We start from the raw sequence: 16,911 nt of genomic DNA on the forward strand, positions 1-16,911 counted from the left end.
GTTTAAATACTCGATCCTTTAATGAATGAATATCTTACTTTTTGCATTACATTTTTCATTTAAAATATTTCTTAATAATATAAAAGTATTTACGAAGTTTACTGTATTTCTTTACAAAAATAAAAAAATATGCTCCGGGTGAGGATCGAACTCACGACCTTAAGATTATGAGACTTACGCGCTACCTACTGCGCTACCGAAGCTTGTATATTTCTCTACTAAATTTGTATTTAGAGGCAATCAATAAAAATATGTACAATACGTTTCACAAAACTTTTGAGAATTAAGCATTTATGTGATGATGCGGAGTGCACGTGAATATTTCTGTGCAGTGATGTGAAAATAAGGACTTTTCAATCTGAAATTAATTACTTTGTAATTAAAATGCTTAGTCCGGAAATATGGGATTTTAAACCACCTCAACATCATTTTTCAATAGAAAAAAGGGATTACAAGGAAACTGATCCACCAAATATAGTTGACTCGCATTATTTTAATCATTCAGTACGTAAGAAATTAGTTGCAGTTAAGCATAATTTTATGAACATTATGCTTTGAGAAATCTTTACATAATTCGAAATTACTGTTGGCTTTATGCCAGATATCTTTGGTGCTTCCTGACACAGTCAGAATTCCGGATGAATTGCGGACTTGTATTTCGGAGGATACAGACTACTATCGAATTAACGCAATCAATGTATTTGATTTAATAAATAAAGAATTTATAGAGGCATTTGTTAAGGAAGGTAAGGAATTGAAACATACTACTTCAAATAATCAATTTATAATAATGTTCTATCATTATGTGTTTGATTAAGAATTAAATGATATTTAATTGTGAAGAAAAAAAATACTCTTTTATTTCTACATAAAAATTATAATGATACTACTGTATTTTGTAAATAAGCTATATTGAAAACGTTCATTTTTATCTTTATACTATAAATGGAAATGCTTATGGAATAGTGCCAGTATTTTAATTTTAAGAAGTAGCTATCCTTTGATCTTCCATTGTTCAATAAATGTGTGAAAAAGAAAATATTTTAATATATTTTATAGGAGAATTGAATCTTCTGACAGTTGATAATAAAATAAATGTGGACAATTCAGTTGCCATTACACCAAGCGGACATTTAATATTATCATTATTAACAGAAGATTTTCAAACACTTGGCTTAGAAGGCACAGTTTCCTTCTTTGATCGTAAAGTACATACACGTTATGGTAAGTTTTAAGAAGGAAAATACTAAAGAAACTCAAAATGCCAAAAAAGCAACAAGTGCCTATGCTAGTGGATCTAGCATTATACTCCGTTGGGGAATTTGTGACTACTTTTGGTAGATACATGACAAAACTTATTTGCATGACATCCAAAACTAATCCAGAATGCGGATATACTAATTTGCATTCGATGTTAGAATTTATGAAACATTTATTGAACTGCAGTATACCTCGACACTTATATGATAAAATGTCCATTGCAGTGTTGACTGCTATTGTCAATTTAGTTAAAGAAACTAGAGGTACATATAATGATTTTGCATTAACTACAGCCTTTCTATCAGAAATGACAATTGTTCTTCGATTAACAGAAGTAGCTGTAGGTGCACATTTAAAAGCAATTGAATTTTCTGCTTGGCCTAAAATTATGCGACATGTACTTTATAATAAGTTGTATGATATGGTCGGGCTTGAAATTCTGGATTTAGGTTCAGGTTCAGCTGGTTGGAGAACATCAGACATTGAAAAAATTATTGCCAATGGAGTATCTGCTATGCCAAATTTAGTATGTTTTATTTTATGCTTTGACTGTACAGATAATATTATATTGGCCTTAGCTCAAAACTGTAAAAAACTGCAAAAGTTAGATGTAACTGCATCTAGATCTGTAACAGAGCGCAGCATTAGTCCCTTGCTTTCATGTAAACATTTAAAACACATTAAGTTATGTAGAACCTCTATGACTATACCTGGTTATGCGAATCTCTTTTTAGAACATTCAAAAATAGAAGATATTGGCAGATGCGATGAATTTGGATATGTTTTAGAACATATTCATCAAAAAGACTTTAAAAGTTCCTTATGTGTAAGAACATTTGAGAGTCGAAATTTTAGTATGGAACATTTGTATCTTTTAGTTGATATATGTCCATATATTACAAGTCTTTGTTTACTACGCGATGAAAGAATTGGTGATTTAACAATTCTAGCTACTCTTAATTATTTAAAAGAATTAAAGCTCTTATCTTGTGATTTTTATGCCCATGGAATAAAGAAACTGTTGGAAATAAAAGGTTGTGCAATTATAAGTTTGCACTTGGAGCATGTAGAAGAAATCGATTTGAATGCACTTATATTGATAAGTCAGTACTGCCCAGATATAAGAGACCTAGTTTTTTACAATTGTGAATTCTTAGAACATGTAGCAGTTCATCCAAGAAAACTTACAATTCTACCATTCCAATTTTTAGAAAAAATCAAGTGTGTAGCAGAATGTGCAAACATGCACCTAGAATTTTTACTTTCTCATTGTATAAATATTAAATTCATACAACTGGGTTCATCCACTGGTATTGGAGACGAGACAATGGGAAGAATATTTTTGCAAAACTCAATGCGCAAATTAGAAGAGCTCAAAATATTATATAGCCATGATTTATCAATGAAAACTGTACAATTATTAATGCAAAATTGTGATAACTTACGACGTCTATCTGAATTAGAAAGTTGGCAAGGAATATCATCTGCAGAATTAAATAGTTTCAGAGAAGAGTTAAAAAACACTAATACAAATTTGGATACAAGTCCAAGTTTATCTTTTGCATAAGTGAAATAATGAAAATGATTAAATAATTATAAATAGTTTAAGAGAATATATTTTTTACAATATAGTGAAAAATAACAATACAATGATTGTATATGCATATTCATAGACTAATTGATTAATTAAACGAAAAACAGTTGAATGAAAAAAAGAATTTGTATTTTTTCTTAGTGTATATTAGAGAATAGTTTTGTCAGAAAATGTATTTAATAATAACTAAAAAATTTTAACGATTTACTAACGTAGGTTATATTGTAAATTCATGAATAAAGTTTGCATATATTTTTCATGTTTACATCAGTAATTTCAATCTTTATCAATTCTACTTTTCGTGTATTTTTCTTTTTTTTTACCGGTAATATGAATCAAAAGTCGTGACTATTGATTTAAATTCTGAAAGTTTTACTCCTGGCAAGAAGAATTACGAGCGTATTCGAACATCATTAAAGGAGCGTTTCAAACAAAAATTTGATGTGATTGTATCATGGAATCCACCAGGTAAATTATTATTATTTTTTTAATTTAATATGTTTGTACATATACTTTTTTTTTGTATGCAACTCGTTTTATTTTTGAAGATGAAAATCTATGCCCATCATCCGTAGCAGCATGGTTTCATGAACGTCAATACAATGTTGTTCTTTGTAATCAGACCTTTCAACAAAGAATTGAGTATTCTGTAAGAATACCAATAATTTCAGAGGAGTCCGATAACGATTCTTTCTTTGAATGGCTTGGAATTTTCTGTGTTTCTGGTAATTTGTACGTACAAGATATGTTAGATCATTTGAAACGAGTGTAACGTGTATAACAACAAATCAATTTTGTTCAGGAAAAATAATAAAGAAAATGACTACGTAAATACGTATACTTATCCATCGCCATTTATAGATATTGGACAAGTACAATATTTACAATGGACTGGTTTTTTTACGAGGAAACAAGTGACAAATTTTTATAGAGTTATAAAAAAATATGTACTAATGCGACACACTTTACCATGGTGTGCTTTACATGTACAAGGATTTTCAGACAGCCCTATTAGCTGGAATTTGAAAGAACATTCGTTTTATACAGATGGTGACAATAGTTATACCATTGTTTTTAGACCAAATGCTGATTCAGTTATACGAAAAAGTTTGAGTTCAAATAATAAACCAAGATATTTTCAGTGATCATACACTTTACTAAATGTTGTTCAATAAAATAAATAAAAATTTTGTATGTGAGGAAACGAATTGTATTTTGCAATTTATACAGAGATTAATAAACATCTATGAATAACATTTTTGGATATAACATTATTTTACATATATATTGCGTATTGTAAAGAAACAAATCATAAATGGAATGTGTATTCAGTAATTAACTAAAATAAAAAAAAAAAAAAAACAATAGATTGTATAAATTAACTCTGATTATAAGGTTTTTAAATCATTCTGTTGTTATCTACAAATTTCTCGTTAGTAAATGTTGTGCTGTAAAAACACGTAGTACTATGTTAATTTGCCAAAAATATACTAACAGTAATTATATGTAATATTACATATATTGTACATATTAGAAATACAGAATAAGAAAATCATTACGTTATTAGTAGAGAATGATTCTTCCGCTACTAGTCTCGAAATAAATGCCATTGTCTAAATGTTGCGGCGATAATCCCGTGAATGATTACACTCGTGATTCGACGAAGAAATCTGAATTTATTCTGTTTTCCCCTTGCAAATACAGTTGTCATCATCGACCGATCGACGAAGCAACAGTGATATCGATTGTTTCATCGAGCTACGACTCTAAACATACTAGAGGTTATAGCCGCAGTGTTTAGGCGACGGCATTACTTTCAAGTCTACTGGTGGGAGAATCACCTTGCAGTATTAATTTATAAAGTTACTACTACGACTAGAAATCAATTTAAATTGAGCATTCAGATATAAATTAAATTAACTTGATAAAATAAAGTATAAAATACACCACAGTATGAGATCAAAGTAACTTATCACACAGGCAATTTTTAAAAATTCCTAAAATTCCTTTGCAAATAAATATAGATTATATACTGTTATGAGATCAAAATAACTTATCGCATATAAAGCTTTTAAAGTTCTGTAAAATTCATTTGCATATAAATAAATATAAACTGATCCATGTAAGGGTTGCCAAAGATGTCAATTTTGTTGCTTTAATATTGTGAAATGGTCACAGTCTAAAAATTACGTGAAGTAAGAAGGCATAATCAGGCAGTAATGTATTTTTATGCTTTTAGAAATGCTTTGCACAATAAAATATAAAAATGTACATATTTAATACATTTTTAAAACTATAATTAAACGTCGAACAAACGAAGCAACTATTACATGTATCATTATTTATGTTTATAAAGACATTGTACGTAGTAATATATGGTTTTGAGATTAGATTAAACTTCTTATTATAACTAGTTTACAATCCTTTATAATGCACGTTACCTTTCATATTAATATATGGGAACTGTCTGATTCAGCAAATTTAACTTTGGAATTATAATAGAAATCTTCAATACCAGAACCAACAGACATACGAGATTTAGAACGTGCCATAAGTTCACCTATTTCATCAAAATCTTTGTACCTGATATCAAATACAAAAACATATATCCATTTATAATTTAGTAAGCACTGTTATATCAAAATGAATTTAAAATGTATAGAAAAGTTACCTGCTAACAGGCCGACTTTGATTTTCAGATGATTCTGAAGAATTTTTCATAATAGAAAACCTGTCATCTGTAGTAAACGATGCTACATTGCCTATTAGAAATTTAATACTGTTACAAACAATTGTAATTACATAAAACATATGATAGCAAATATACGGCAAAACATGTTTACCAGAAGGGAATAACATTGTATGTTTTAAAAGATCACCATTCATAAATGGTGAGAGACTATCATCTTCTTCTGGTAACAAATGATTTGTGGTATCATTCGTTATAGATTCAACCATTTCTAACCATTGCTGATTATGAGACCTAAACTTTTCCACTTTTATGCGAGCTGCCCAATTTTTATCACACATCTACATTCCCACAATTATTCAAAATTGATCAGTTATACTTAAATATCATTACTGATGATAATTATTTAATATACTTACCGCAATGACATCCAAGCATGTATCGCATACTTTCCTAATTGCTGGATTTTTATCATGCATCAGATCTATTAAATATCCAGGTGCTTCTACAAATAATATAAATATTTAAAAACACAAAACATACGAAAATTACCTATCTTCTATGCAGTATACCAACTTTATACTTGAATAATCTAGAAAGATGAAGCAGATAATTTGATTATTACCATTACCAGTCTCACGTATTAGATAGTCCCTTGTTGAATCGTGTTTCGATATTTGATAAAAGACATAAATTATTTGTAAAACCATTTCATCATCCTCTTGTTTTGCTGTCATAATTATTTTGATTCAAAAATTGACATTCATTCCATATTTTTAATATTATACAAACCTTTTAAAAGTTCAATGAGTGAAAGTAATATATCAGCCTTGCATAATAAACGTGCACAATCTTCATCATAAGCTGCTGTACCCAAAAATATAACAATCTCAAGCACTAGATCATCTGATGATTTACCTATTTAAAGAAGGGAGTAATTGTATTTAAAAATAAATTAGAATTATGAGAAAAGTACATAAATTTTGAATAAACATGATACCTGGTACAAGATTATTGCGTATCCATGGAATTAAATCACATCGATGGAGTATTTGTGAATAATCCAGGTCAGGTAATTCTAAATTGCCTAATACACCTATAACTTCTAATACAAAATCCTGAGAGTCTGATTGATTTAAGGCCATAGCAAAATCACCCACAAACTCCTAATAAATACCAAAAATAATTTAAAAATGTTTCAATTAAAAAACAACATGTTTTAAATAATAAAATAATTGCTTACTACAAAGCTCTCCTTAGTTGTATCATGCTGAGATATATTTCGAATCATTTTCATTATAAGAGGATCTTGATTTCTAAATGCTCTTTTTATAAGACCTTGCAAACGATTATTTTCAACCATGAGTTGGGCATTTTTACTATTAATGGCTAGATTTATACCAAGCGCTATTAATTCCAATTTTGGTTGATCATCTTCAGCATTTAAAATCATATTTGTTACCTTAAAAATAATTACATGTTATGTGAAATAATTTATATGAAATACGTGCTGAGTTTTTGTTATGTAAATTTACCATCTGGACACATTCAGTATTTGTAAACATAGCCTTTACTTTGTCGTCCATACTAGTATGATATAATAACCCCAAAATTATTGTTTTATTCTTAATATCACTTTGACCAAGCAGTTTAATTAATTTTGGTAATAAACCAACTCTTATCATTTTTGCTCTAAGCTTTGCATCAAAGGAAAGATTGAACAATAACCTTAAAGTACTTAATACCAGATCTGCATTATTACTCTGCAGAAGTCTTGGTATTTTTTCAATAATATTGCCTTCAGCCTAAAAAAATAATAAATCAATATATATAATTACATATACTGTTAGTAAAGATAAAATTTTACCATAAGATCTTTATTTTCACGAAATATGGATAATTTTTTTAGAAATGCAATGACAAGTATTAACAAGTCGGTATTTGTCCTATCCAATGTTTTAATCAGCATACCAATTACATTCTTCTTGCGCATTTTTCTCTCAACTTCCATATTTTCAGCAATATTTAATAATAAATAAAAGGCCACTGTAATACAAATTTTTATGCAATATTTGAAATATAATAGAAATATAGAAAAACAAAATTGCAAACCTCGTAACAGTTGTTCTTGTTTTTTTATTAAACTTTTGAATTTCTTACGACTTTTCTCAAGTTCCTCTTTTAATTTCTTTATATCACTTTCTGTTACAACAGAAATTTCATTAGATCTTTTTTTAATTTCGTAATTTAACGGACCATCAGTATTCCAAATATCATCAACAATTTTCATCTTCTTGTCACAGTTATCATTTCCACTTGAAAAAAACGTTAAACCTGTAGTACTTTCAAAATGACGCCTACGTTTCTCCATATCCTCTTTCCATTGATCATACCGTCGTAATTCAAAATCTATTATATCCATACACAAAGATCCAATCTAAATGTAAAAAATTAATTGCTAAATATATTTATGTTTTTACATTCATCTTATTCTTACTTACTCTGTATTCAAGAACAATATTGTGAAATTGACTGTATGATGAAAAACAAAAAAAAATATAGACAATATTTGTGGAGAGTTCTATGCTACGTCTCCAGTCTTCTCTCAAAACTCTAGCTAAAGCACTCAGCAGAGACTCTAAGGAAATAAATATAAATTATGTATCTTAAAATTAATAAATAATTAATTGCAACAAAATATTTAATACCATTTTTTGTTAATTCGTGAAGATTATCGGGTACCCTTGCTAATTGTAAAATCAATGATGAACCTTTAATTTTTCCAGGTATTTCTTCATATAACAATTCAATATAACTGTCAACATTACTGATGACAGCACGTTCTACTTCCCCATTATCTACAGACAATGAATTTGATGATGCTGGTCTTGAAGGTTGAGAATTATTATCATTACCTACATTAAAAAGTATTTTGTAATAGAGAAATAAATAGAATGCTATAATTCACCTATGGATTGGAACTTACTTATACAACTATCATTTGTTCGTCGATTTTGAAGATAATAAATTAATTGTTCTACTTCTCTAAGCTTCGATTCATGTATCAAAGAACATTTTTCTATCACTTCTTTAGCTAGAAGTGATACATTGGTATCTGCATTTAAACTTTTTAATCGAATTATTTTTTGACATTCCTATAAAAACAGTTAGGCAAATCGTAAAATTTCTTTAAGTTAACATTATAATATAAGCAATAAATATACCAAGTAATGATAATGTTAAATAATAATTAAAAAATCGTACTTTATGATCTCCCAACATAGGATCTCCCAATTCACCTAAAATTAATGCTTCAACATCGTAATTGACTACTAAGGCTTTCTCTGTTGGGTGCACATCCAATGTGCCAGATCTTACTTTTCTAAACATTAAAAATATATTCACTGTACGTATCTGTCAAATACTACTTAACGCAGTGTAAAATAGTTTTAAATCTATATTAAATTTGCATGATAATTGTACACGATTAATATGAAATGTATATAATAAATCACCTACCGTTTCAGAAACTTTGCTTCATCCATTTTAATATTTTATTTATAATTTAAGCATAAAAATACACCTGTTTAATCAATTTCTCTTTTTTGGTAATTGATTTATCTTCATGGAACGAAAACTATATATAAAACCATCGATAATAAATCGTGTAAGATTCCTATTCTGTTATTGTCAATTATGCTATGGAAACGCTTTTAAAACTCATCACTAGAAGGCTACGAAAAGCAGTCGACTCTCGTAAGTGTTTCACTAGACAAGCCCTCAAATAGTGATCTCTATATACTGGATATAACTAACCCTAACCTAGGAATATATTCTTATGTCTATGCTTGAAGTACATAGGCTGATAAGCAGTAATATGTACCTAAGTACTAAGGAGACTGACACAAAACAAATAAGTGAAGCTTTTGCGCAGTAAGGTAAAGGTAGGTAGAAGGGAGAGCATGCCGCCATCTTAAGATCTAAATTCGCACTTGCTAAAAGAGCTAAACAAAATAACAATTTACGTTTTCTAATAAAAGTTAATTCGATTAATTGCACATTACTCGAGCATTTTTTTAATTATTTAAAATTTTCTAATCCTCCAAAAATAATGAAAAACTGACTCTAAAATCTTCATATTTTTAATACTATTTTATTAACAACTTAATATTAACCCTGTGATGTAGTACTCTATTATGCTGATAATGAATTAAATATTGAATTGACAATGTATTAAAAAAATGATAAAATGAATAAGGCAGAAAACCTCACATCCATACAAATAAGATATTTATATTATTTATACATTTTTATATTTGTATTATATAGTACTATATAACCATAAGAATAATTTGTCATACAGTTGAATTATTTTTAATAGGAATGTTTAATCTTTAACCCCTTCATCTATAACAACATGTCAAATTCATGGTAAAGAAATTAAGCCAAACTTGAAAATCATGGGTGAGAACCATAATATGCCAATCGGGCTAAATGTAAGCAATACATACCAGGCTTGCAATTTTTGTTAAAAAGCATGTCATAATTCTGAATGTTTAGCTGTACCATAAAGTGACTTAACATGTAATCAACTCTGTTGTTGGCTATAGCCTGTGCCATTGGAACTTAAATCATTGAGCAAGGGGTTAAATATTAAAGTATAACAATATGATATATTACATTGTACTATGAAAAAATACAGACATAGTATTGCACTATTACCTACTTTGTTATTAAATACATTTATATTACACGATCTGGAACAATACCAACATTAATTAATTACAAGTATTTCACCTTACACCCTAAACAACATTCTATTAACAGTGTCCAACAGATTCAATATGATAGAATACACACCTTCTCAAAATAAAACATTATACCTCTGGCTTTAGTGACTTCTGATATTCTTGAAATTGTTTTCTAGTTTCTCGATTTGATTGCAATAGTTTATTTAATTCTGCATGTATAACATCATTTTTATGTTCAATCTTATCCAAAGCAGAATTGAGTTCATCTAATTGAGTTTTTAGTGCCTCAAATTCTACAATTACAATAATTTACATCATGAGAAGACATTTGAATGTATATGCTTTGTATTAGATGAAATTTATTAAAAATATGTTATGTAGTTTTTTTAGAGAAAAATATGTATTTACCATAATCATTACAATTCGCTATGATTTCCTCAATTTCCCATTCATTTTCATCATTGTTATGATGATTTTCTTTTGGCTGCACTGTATTTTTAACCATATTGCTATCTGCCATTTACATTAACTAGTATTAGAGTATTAGTATTGCCAATGTCGTCACAAAGCAATAGTATTACTAGATGGCAGACTACTACTGAAATTTTTCGACGAAAATTAAAATATTTCAAATCTTTCTGGAAGAATTATTTTCGGTTGCGGGGGTCAATTACAATCATTTTTGGTCAATAGACATACCCCCGAAATCCTACCCACTTTTTGAAATACTTGATTTACTAAAAAGTTACGAGTTATCTCGGTTGGACTTACTGTTTTCTGTAGAAGAGGGTACACTATTGTTTATTATTTGGGCAATTTATAACGATGTGGCCTTGTCCAATCAACGAAAGCAGATGACGTATCCGTGATACCAAATATTTTGTATTGTGTCTTTTAGGTACACAGAATTGGATCGTTGCTAATGTAAACATAAACAAAATACTTAACAATGGTACTCGTGGACTTAAATCTTTTTAATATAAATAGAATTTACAGTAATTCTTACTTTGACATGTAAACATATGCCCACTCAGCCCACTTCCCACCAATACTTGAAAATTTTGTAATGATCGATTGTTAATTAAAATACAATATTTCTAGCTCAAATTCGCGATTGCATATACCAGATACAGTATCTAATTCACACTCATTACTTCTTTCCTTTGTTGAATTCGCAGAAGTTATTTTTTCGGACAAAAGTTGGCATTCAGTCCGAGATTGCAGATACTAAAACAATCTGCATTGTCATTATTATAACGTAATTTTACAAATTTTTTTACGATAACGATCGTTAAATATGTATCTACATTTTTCCAATATTTAAAAGAATACGTACTGTCAAGTAATCTAACCATATTTAGATTTTTATTGTGTATCATAATGTTGCGCATTCCGATAAGACAAAATGTACGAAAATTTAGCATTAATGGATCAACGGTAAAATGTAACCGATTAAATGGAAAAATAGCAATTGTAACAGCATCGACAGAAGGGTAAGTTAAGTTAGTGAATATAATTTGACAATGTAATTTGTGTTTTCACATATGAAGAATTATATTTGCAATTAGTTAAATGTAACGTTTGAATTAAATATGTACATACAGAATTGGTTTTGCAATTGCAAGACGTTTAGCTCAAGAAGGTGCCAGGGTAATGATTAGCAGTCGCAAAGAATCAAATGTAAAGAAAGCCGTAGAAAAACTTAAATCTGAAGGATTAGAAGTTTCTGGTGTTATATGCCATGTTGGTAAAAAAGAAGATAGAAAAGTTCTATTTGACAAAGTGAGTTGCAATCTTAAACTATGTTTTAGATTAAAACATAAGCTCCATTTATTTATGAGATAGATAATTTATTAATAATAATAATATTGTAGACAAAAAAGGAATTTGGTGGTTTAGATATTCTTGTGTCAAATGCAGGAGTAAATCCTACTGTAGGTAGTCTTTTTGATAGTTCAGAAGAAATATGGGACAAAATCTTTGATATTAATGTAAAAAGTAGTTTTCTTCTAATGCAAGAATCTTTACCACTTTTGAGACTGAGTAAATCACCTTCAGTAATCCTTATATCTTCAATATCAGCATATCAACCAATTACTGTAAGTAGCTATGTGCTTCTTCCTCAATACTATGTTCACAATGAATTTGTACATTTTTATAAATAATTTATATATATATATATATACAAATTTATATGCATTTTGAATCTTAGTTATTAGGTACGTATGCTGTTAGTAAAACAGCATTATTAGGTCTAAATAATATAGCTGCTGCTACTCTTGCATCAGAAGGAATTCGTGTCAATTGTATAGCACCTGGTATTATAAAAACTAAATTTTCGCAAGCAGTATGTGTTTATATGTACTTTTATCAACTATGTTCTTATATGTACAGAGTATCTACATAAAGTACATTTGTTTATATTTGCCAGATTGTTGAAGGTGCTACAGGAGAAGCAACTTTATCCACAGTACCAATGCAAAAATTTGGTGAACCAAACGATGTAGCAGGAGTTGCAGCATTTTTAGCTAGTGATGATGCTGCTTATATTACTGGTGAAACTATTGTTCCTTCAGGTGGAATGCAATCCAGACTTTAAAATAGTACAAAAAATATTTTCTACTTTAAGATATAATTTTTTTTATCCATTTGAAGACACTATGCTAATTTTTAAAAAATGTTATTTTTACTAATAAATTTATATCTTTAATACAAAATCTACATTGTTATTGTTATTAATTAATAATGATAAGTTTAAAATTGTTTTTTAAATTATTTAAGTTAATTCACCACATGCTGTTATAACAATCTTTTGTGTAGGAATGCCTGATGTTGTTCCACATTTCTCCATTTTTTTTAAAACATCTAAACCACTAAGAACATGACCAAATACTACATGTTTTCCATTTAACCAATCTGTACGTGCTGTACATATGAAGAATTGTGACCCATTTGTATTTGGTCCAGAATTTGCCATTGACAAAGTACCAGGGCCTGTATGTTTCAATTCAAAATTCTCATCATCAAACTTGTTTCCATAAATTGATTTCCCTCCTGTTCCATTATGATTGGTAAAATCTCCTCCTTGACACATCTAAGTTTATATAAGAAATAATCTTTATATGATTTTATTTCTTATATGAAATCTATGTTAATTCTAAATTACATATAACGAATATACAAAGGATACAAAATCTGGAATAATTCTATGGATGGTGCTTCCTTGATACCCATATCCCTTTTCATGAGTACAAAGGGCACGAAAATTTTCAGCAGTTTTTGGTACAATGTCAGCTCTCAGCATCATAATAATTCTACCTAATTCTTGCTTTCCAATACTGATATCAAAATAAACTTGAGGATTTTGTTTTCCTTTCTTAGACTGTATTACATCATTTGACTTTGCATTTTCATCACTTTTAAGTGTTTCACCTGCATGTTCTTGCAACCATGCATCATCAGCCCAGACAGGTTTTGATGAACCTTCCTTTATCTTTTGTGGTTTTGCAATGTTTACTCTTATTGTTCTTCCAAACAACTCAGAATCATTCTGTTTATCAAAAATGAAATTTGACAAATGTAAGGATTAAACGATTACAGCTTAGATAGATAAGTATGATTAATTCTTAATCTACTGTGAAATACAACGTGTATTAATATTTTTTATTCTGAAACAAGCATGTTTTAATAATCACAGTTATATATAGAAGAATTTTATAATAACATGTTTACAATATAAAATTACATTTAAAGATTTATTTTAATTATTTTTGGTATAAAACTGTCATTAAATAATTCACTACACATGTATTGTTTTACATATATACCATATTATCAATTGCCGCTGCTGCATCTTCTGCACTTTCAAATTCAATGAAGGCAAATCCTCTATGTTTTTCTGACTCATAATCTAGTGGTATTTGTACATCAACAATTTCGCCAAACGGTATGAATGCTGCATGTAATACTTTTTCATCCACTTCTTCGGCTAGACCGCCTAAACATACAATAAACGTTACGTAGTTTAATGTAGGTTATGTTAATAAATTGCAACAAATTACTGCGTACCTACGTATATAGTTCTCTTGGTATTCGTACTCATAGTAGACAAAATATTTGTATACTTCTTGTCTGTTTGAAAATGATATTCGAACAAACAATTAAATCCGATAACAATTATACTGACAATAAGGCGCCGGCGCGCCGGCAACTTATACACTGCGAAACAAACTATGTACGTACACTGAATCCGTTTAAGCCATTAATCTGAGTAACGTAGCCGTAAGTTATGTAAGGTCAATTTGTTGATAAAATTGATAAGATGAATTGATAGCGTCACTTTAGAATAACCATTTATAAACGAACGTGATATTCGATTCGCTCGAAAGTAAGTGTCACAGCACGTCTTTGGCATACGTACGTATAAATTATGAATTATTAAACGAATAATGTTCGCGTATTTTTCCGTTCTTAAGTACTGTTGTTATATTGCTAATATAATTTATTGCTTCTTATTTTTTGTACTTCGTATAATTTACCATAAATGTTTATATTACAGATTGTTATTTATTTTCCAAAACAATGTTTCACAGAGTATTTACATTACAAAAAGGAATTCCCTATCATGCTTTAACATTAAGTCGATCAGTGCATCTTTTAAGAAATTTGGCATATGTAGATGGGAAATGGATAGAAGCAAATAGGAAAGGAACATTTCCTGTTCATAATCCTTTTGATAAATCTGTTATTAATAATGTTCCTGATATGGATGTTGAAGACACACGATTAGCAATTAATGCAGCATCTAAAGCTTTTGAATCTTTTTGTACAACAACATCAAGAGAACGAAGCATTTTACTCAGAGAATGGTACAATCTAATGGTGAAACATACAGAAGACTTGGCACAAATTTTGACCAAAGAAAATGGGAAATCTCTTGCTGAATCTAGAGCAGAAATTAAATATGGAAATTCATTTGTTGAGTGGTTTTCAGAGGAAGCTAGACGAGTTGATGGAGAAGTTTTGCAGGAAGGAAATCCTAATAGACACATGGTTTTATTGAGACAACCAGTGGGTGTAGCTGCTTTAATTACACCATGGAATTTTCCACATGCCATGATTACTCGCAAAGCAGGTGCTGCTCTATCTGTTGGTTGCACATGCGTAGTAAAACCATCCGAAGATACTCCTCTCACTGCTTTAGCATTAGCTGATCTTGCAGAACAGGCAGGCTTTCCCCATGGAATCTTCAATGTGCTTACAACAAGTCAACAAAATTCTCCTGCTGTGGGTAAAGAATTATGTGAAAATCCCAAAGTAAGAGTTATTTCGTTTACTGGTTCAACACCTGTAGGAAAAATTTTATACAGACAGTCTGCTTCAACAATGAAACGATTAAGTCTTGAATTAGGAGGTAATGCACCATTTATTGTTTTTGACTCTGCAAATTTGGATTTGGCTGTATCAGGTGCCATGGCAAGTAAATTTCGTAATACTGGCCAAACATGTGTCTCTGCAAATAGATTCTTTGTACAAGCTGGAATATTTGATAAATTTGTTGAAATGTTTTTGGCAAAGATTAAAAGTGATATTAAAATGGGTGATGGCAGCAAGAATGGAGTTACACATGGACCTCTTACTAAAGAAAATCAATTAAACATTGTGCATGGATTAGTTACTGATGCAATAAAAAAAGGAGCAAAAGTACACTGTGGTGCTACATCATTACCTGAATTAGGACCACTATTTTATGCTCCTACGCTTATTACAAATATATCTGAAGAAATGGAAATATATAACAAAGAAATTTTTGGACCAGTAGCTGTTATTAATAAATTTGATAGTGAACATGAAGTTATACAAAAGGCTAATGATACTCCCGCAGGGTTGGCTGGATACTTTTATTCATCAGACTTATCACAAATATTTAGAGTAGTAAGAAAATTAGAAGTTGGAATGGTTGGTGTGAATGAAGGATTGATTTCTACTGCAGAGGCAGCTTTTGGAGGGGTAAAGGAATCAGGTATAGGAAGAGAAGGATCTAGACATGGTGTAGATGATTTTCTTGATATAAAATATGTATGTATAGGAAATCTTAAAAACCATTGATAAATTTAAAAAAGAATCTAAGTAACACAGTATTATCTTATAGTGTTTCTTTTTATTATAAATTTAGTAAAATAAAATCAGTTGTTTGGAATTTAAATATATTCAAAAATAATATATTTTTGTAATATATTACTAAAAATAATAATTTAGAATAATTAAATAATAGTAGTGTATTGTTTTTGCATAATCTACTATTTATGAAACTGAATGTCTTCCAATTTTTTATAATAGTTTATAATTATTTTTTATAATTGTAAGAATATTTTAAGTAATGTAAGGCAGCATAAATAACAGAATATAAATGTAATGCATTTTCATATGTTATTTATCTAATATAGTTCGTTAGATTGTTGAGTTATACATGATGATTTAACAAAGGTAATGAAAAATATTTAAATTAATAATAGTTTAGGGTATTTATTTTTTTGCATGATTGACATATAAAAGTTCACTTTGTTTATATAATAATTAGTAATAACAGTTAAGAACATTTTAAGTTATTGAGAACA

General features: G+C 29.0%; 7 protein-coding genes and 1 non-coding gene across 16 annotated transcripts; 4 read left to right on the forward strand and 4 right to left on the reverse strand.

Moving 5' to 3' along the window:
• Positions 1-130: 130 nt before the first annotated feature.
• On the reverse strand, positions 131-203 carry Trnam-cau (transfer RNA methionine (anticodon CAU)). Its single transcript has one exon. It is a non-coding gene; the product is annotated as a tRNA-Met (tRNA).
• A 52-nt stretch (positions 204-255) lies between these two features.
• LOC143351658 (ribonuclease P protein subunit p40-like) lies at positions 256-4,110 on the forward strand. Of its 3 annotated transcripts, none has more exons than XM_076783450.1 (6): positions 256-504; positions 602-746; positions 1,060-1,224; positions 3,197-3,322; positions 3,403-3,579; positions 3,716-4,110. In XM_076783450.1, exons 1-6 carry the CDS (start codon positions 385-387, stop codon positions 3,997-3,999), a joined length of 1,017 nt encoding a protein of 338 aa, XP_076639565.1. In that variant the 5' UTR covers positions 256-384; the 3' UTR covers positions 4,000-4,110. The 3 variants fall into 3 exon arrangements, with proteins under 3 accessions (XP_076639565.1, XP_076639564.1, XP_076639566.1); XM_076783449.1 differs by having other exon boundaries at positions 257-504; positions 3,403-3,586; positions 3,657-4,110; XM_076783451.1 differs by having other exon boundaries at positions 259-504; positions 3,657-3,834.
• LOC143351655 (uncharacterized) lies at positions 1,121-3,119 on the forward strand. The gene has a single exon (XM_076783443.1). It carries the CDS (start codon positions 1,262-1,264, stop codon positions 2,825-2,827), a length of 1,566 nt encoding a protein of 521 aa, XP_076639558.1. The 5' UTR covers positions 1,121-1,261; the 3' UTR covers positions 2,828-3,119.
• Positions 3,151-9,432, reverse strand: Kap3 (kinesin associated protein 3). Of its 3 annotated transcripts, XM_076783440.1 has the most exons (17): positions 9,063-9,431; positions 8,808-8,925; positions 8,530-8,698; positions 8,252-8,458; positions 8,045-8,181; positions 7,656-7,980; positions 7,411-7,589; positions 7,079-7,348; positions 6,787-7,005; positions 6,544-6,709; positions 6,336-6,461; positions 6,169-6,273; positions 5,963-6,048; positions 5,698-5,884; positions 5,526-5,616; positions 5,296-5,437; positions 3,151-3,501 (listed from the first exon to the last, which is right to left on the reverse strand). In XM_076783440.1, the coding sequence occupies exons 1-16, from the start codon at positions 9,086-9,088 to the stop codon at positions 5,299-5,301; spliced, it is 2,550 nt and encodes an 849-aa protein (XP_076639555.1). In that variant the 5' UTR covers positions 9,089-9,431; the 3' UTR covers positions 3,151-3,501; positions 5,296-5,298. The 3 variants fall into 3 exon arrangements, with proteins under 3 accessions (XP_076639555.1, XP_076639556.1, XP_076639554.1); XM_076783441.1 differs by lacking the exon at positions 3,151-3,501 and having other exon boundaries at positions 4,042-5,437; positions 6,175-6,273; positions 9,063-9,432; XM_076783439.1 differs by lacking the exon at positions 3,151-3,501 and having other exon boundaries at positions 4,042-5,437.
• A 384-nt stretch (positions 9,433-9,816) lies between these two features.
• Positions 9,817-11,213, reverse strand: LOC143351661 (bublin coiled-coil protein-like). Its single transcript, XM_076783456.1, has 4 exons — positions 11,066-11,213; positions 10,703-10,892; positions 10,404-10,587; positions 9,817-10,300 (listed from the first exon to the last, which is right to left on the reverse strand). The coding sequence occupies exons 2-3, from the start codon at positions 10,812-10,814 to the stop codon at positions 10,421-10,423; spliced, it is 279 nt and encodes a 92-aa protein (XP_076639571.1). The 5' UTR covers positions 10,815-10,892; positions 11,066-11,213; the 3' UTR covers positions 9,817-10,300; positions 10,404-10,420.
• Positions 11,214-11,366: 153 nt separating this feature from the next.
• LOC143351660 (dehydrogenase/reductase SDR family member 4-like) lies at positions 11,367-13,015 on the forward strand. Its single transcript, XM_076783455.1, has 5 exons — positions 11,367-11,787; positions 11,899-12,076; positions 12,169-12,393; positions 12,507-12,641; positions 12,726-13,015. Exons 1-5 carry the CDS (start codon positions 11,675-11,677, stop codon positions 12,891-12,893), a joined length of 819 nt encoding a protein of 272 aa, XP_076639570.1. The 5' UTR covers positions 11,367-11,674; the 3' UTR covers positions 12,894-13,015.
• Positions 13,016-13,025: 10 nt separating this feature from the next.
• Positions 13,026-14,517, reverse strand: LOC143351659 (peptidyl-prolyl cis-trans isomerase E-like). 2 transcript variants are annotated; one of them, XM_076783454.1, is made up of 4 exons: positions 14,367-14,517; positions 14,122-14,291; positions 13,485-13,844; positions 13,026-13,388 (listed from the first exon to the last, which is right to left on the reverse strand). In XM_076783454.1, the coding sequence occupies exons 2-4, from the start codon at positions 14,122-14,124 to the stop codon at positions 13,071-13,073; spliced, it is 681 nt and encodes a 226-aa protein (XP_076639569.1). In that variant the 5' UTR covers positions 14,125-14,291; positions 14,367-14,517; the 3' UTR covers positions 13,026-13,070. The 2 variants fall into 2 exon arrangements, with proteins under 2 accessions (XP_076639569.1, XP_076639567.1); XM_076783452.1 differs by having other exon boundaries at positions 14,363-14,496.
• On the forward strand, positions 13,952-16,872 carry Ssadh (succinic semialdehyde dehydrogenase). Of its 4 annotated transcripts, XR_013081791.1 has the most exons (3): positions 14,579-14,710; positions 14,853-16,722; positions 16,758-16,872. XR_013081791.1 is itself a non-coding variant. In XM_076783447.1 (2 exons), exon 2 carries the CDS (start codon positions 14,876-14,878, stop codon positions 16,400-16,402), a length of 1,527 nt encoding a protein of 508 aa, XP_076639562.1. In that variant the 5' UTR covers positions 13,952-14,240; positions 14,853-14,875; the 3' UTR covers positions 16,403-16,848. The 4 variants fall into 4 exon arrangements, 3 of the variants coding, with proteins under 3 accessions (XP_076639562.1, XP_076639561.1, XP_076639560.1); XM_076783447.1 differs by lacking the exon at positions 14,579-14,710 and adding an exon at positions 13,952-14,240 and having other exon boundaries at positions 14,853-16,848; XM_076783446.1 differs by having other exon boundaries at positions 14,569-14,681; positions 14,853-16,848.
• The last annotated feature ends 39 nt before the right edge of the window (positions 16,873-16,911 follow it).

This window comes from Colletes latitarsis, chromosome 2 (assembly GCF_051014445.1).
Source record: "Colletes latitarsis isolate SP2378_abdomen chromosome 2, iyColLati1, whole genome shotgun sequence".
NCBI classification, from domain to species: domain Eukaryota; kingdom Metazoa; phylum Arthropoda; class Insecta; order Hymenoptera; family Colletidae; genus Colletes; species Colletes latitarsis.

What these genes read in the sequence shown, in the direction of transcription:
- Ssadh (XM_076783447.1), top strand. Translation starts at nt 14,876, where the DNA reads ATGTTTCACAGAGTATTTACATTACAAAAAGGAATTCCCTATCATGCT.
- LOC143351661 (XM_076783456.1), bottom strand. Translation starts at nt 10,814, where the DNA reads ATGGCAGATAGCAATATGGTTAAAAATACAGTGCAGCCAAAAGAAAAT. An exon ending in AGCGAATTGTAATGATTATG is followed by an intron (nt 10,588 to 10,702) that starts GTAAATACATAT and finishes TTGTAATTGTAG; the next exon opens with AATTTGAGGCACTAAAAACT.
- LOC143351659 (XM_076783452.1), bottom strand. Translation starts at nt 14,396, where the DNA reads ATGAGTACGAATACCAAGAGAACTATATACGTAG. An exon ending in CAAGAGAACTATATACGTAG is followed by an intron (nt 14,292 to 14,362) that starts GTACGCAGTAAT and finishes TTGTATGTTTAG; the next exon opens with GCGGTCTAGCCGAAGAAGTG. An exon ending in ATAGAATTATTCCAGATTTT is followed by an intron (nt 13,389 to 13,484) that starts GTATCCTTTGTA and finishes ATATAAACTTAG; the next exon opens with ATGTGTCAAGGAGGAGATTT.
- LOC143351658 (XM_076783449.1), top strand. Translation starts at nt 385, where the DNA reads ATGCTTAGTCCGGAAATATGGGATTTTAAACCACCTCAACATCATTTT. An exon ending in AGAGGCATTTGTTAAGGAAG is followed by an intron (nt 747 to 1,059) that starts GTAAGGAATTGA and finishes TATATTTTATAG; the next exon opens with GAGAATTGAATCTTCTGACA. An exon ending in TGTATCATGGAATCCACCAG is followed by an intron (nt 3,323 to 3,402) that starts GTAAATTATTAT and finishes TTATTTTTGAAG; the next exon opens with ATGAAAATCTATGCCCATCA.
- LOC143351655 (XM_076783443.1), top strand. Translation starts at nt 1,262, where the DNA reads ATGCCAAAAAAGCAACAAGTGCCTATGCTAGTGGATCTAGCATTATAC.
- Kap3 (XM_076783440.1), bottom strand. Translation starts at nt 9,088, where the DNA reads ATGGATGAAGCAAAGTTTCTGAAACG. An exon ending in GAAGCAAAGTTTCTGAAACG is followed by an intron (nt 8,926 to 9,062) that starts GTAGGTGATTTA and finishes TTTAATGTTTAG; the next exon opens with AAAAGTAAGATCTGGCACAT. An exon ending in CTATGTTGGGAGATCATAAA is followed by an intron (nt 8,699 to 8,807) that starts GTACGATTTTTT and finishes CTGTTTTTATAG; the next exon opens with GAATGTCAAAAAATAATTCG.
- LOC143351660 (XM_076783455.1), top strand. Translation starts at nt 11,675, where the DNA reads ATGTTGCGCATTCCGATAAGACAAAATGTACGAAAATTTAGCATTAAT. An exon ending in GAAAAGTTCTATTTGACAAA is followed by an intron (nt 12,077 to 12,168) that starts GTGAGTTGCAAT and finishes ATAATATTGTAG; the next exon opens with ACAAAAAAGGAATTTGGTGG. An exon ending in CAGCATATCAACCAATTACT is followed by an intron (nt 12,394 to 12,506) that starts GTAAGTAGCTAT and finishes TTTGAATCTTAG; the next exon opens with TTATTAGGTACGTATGCTGT.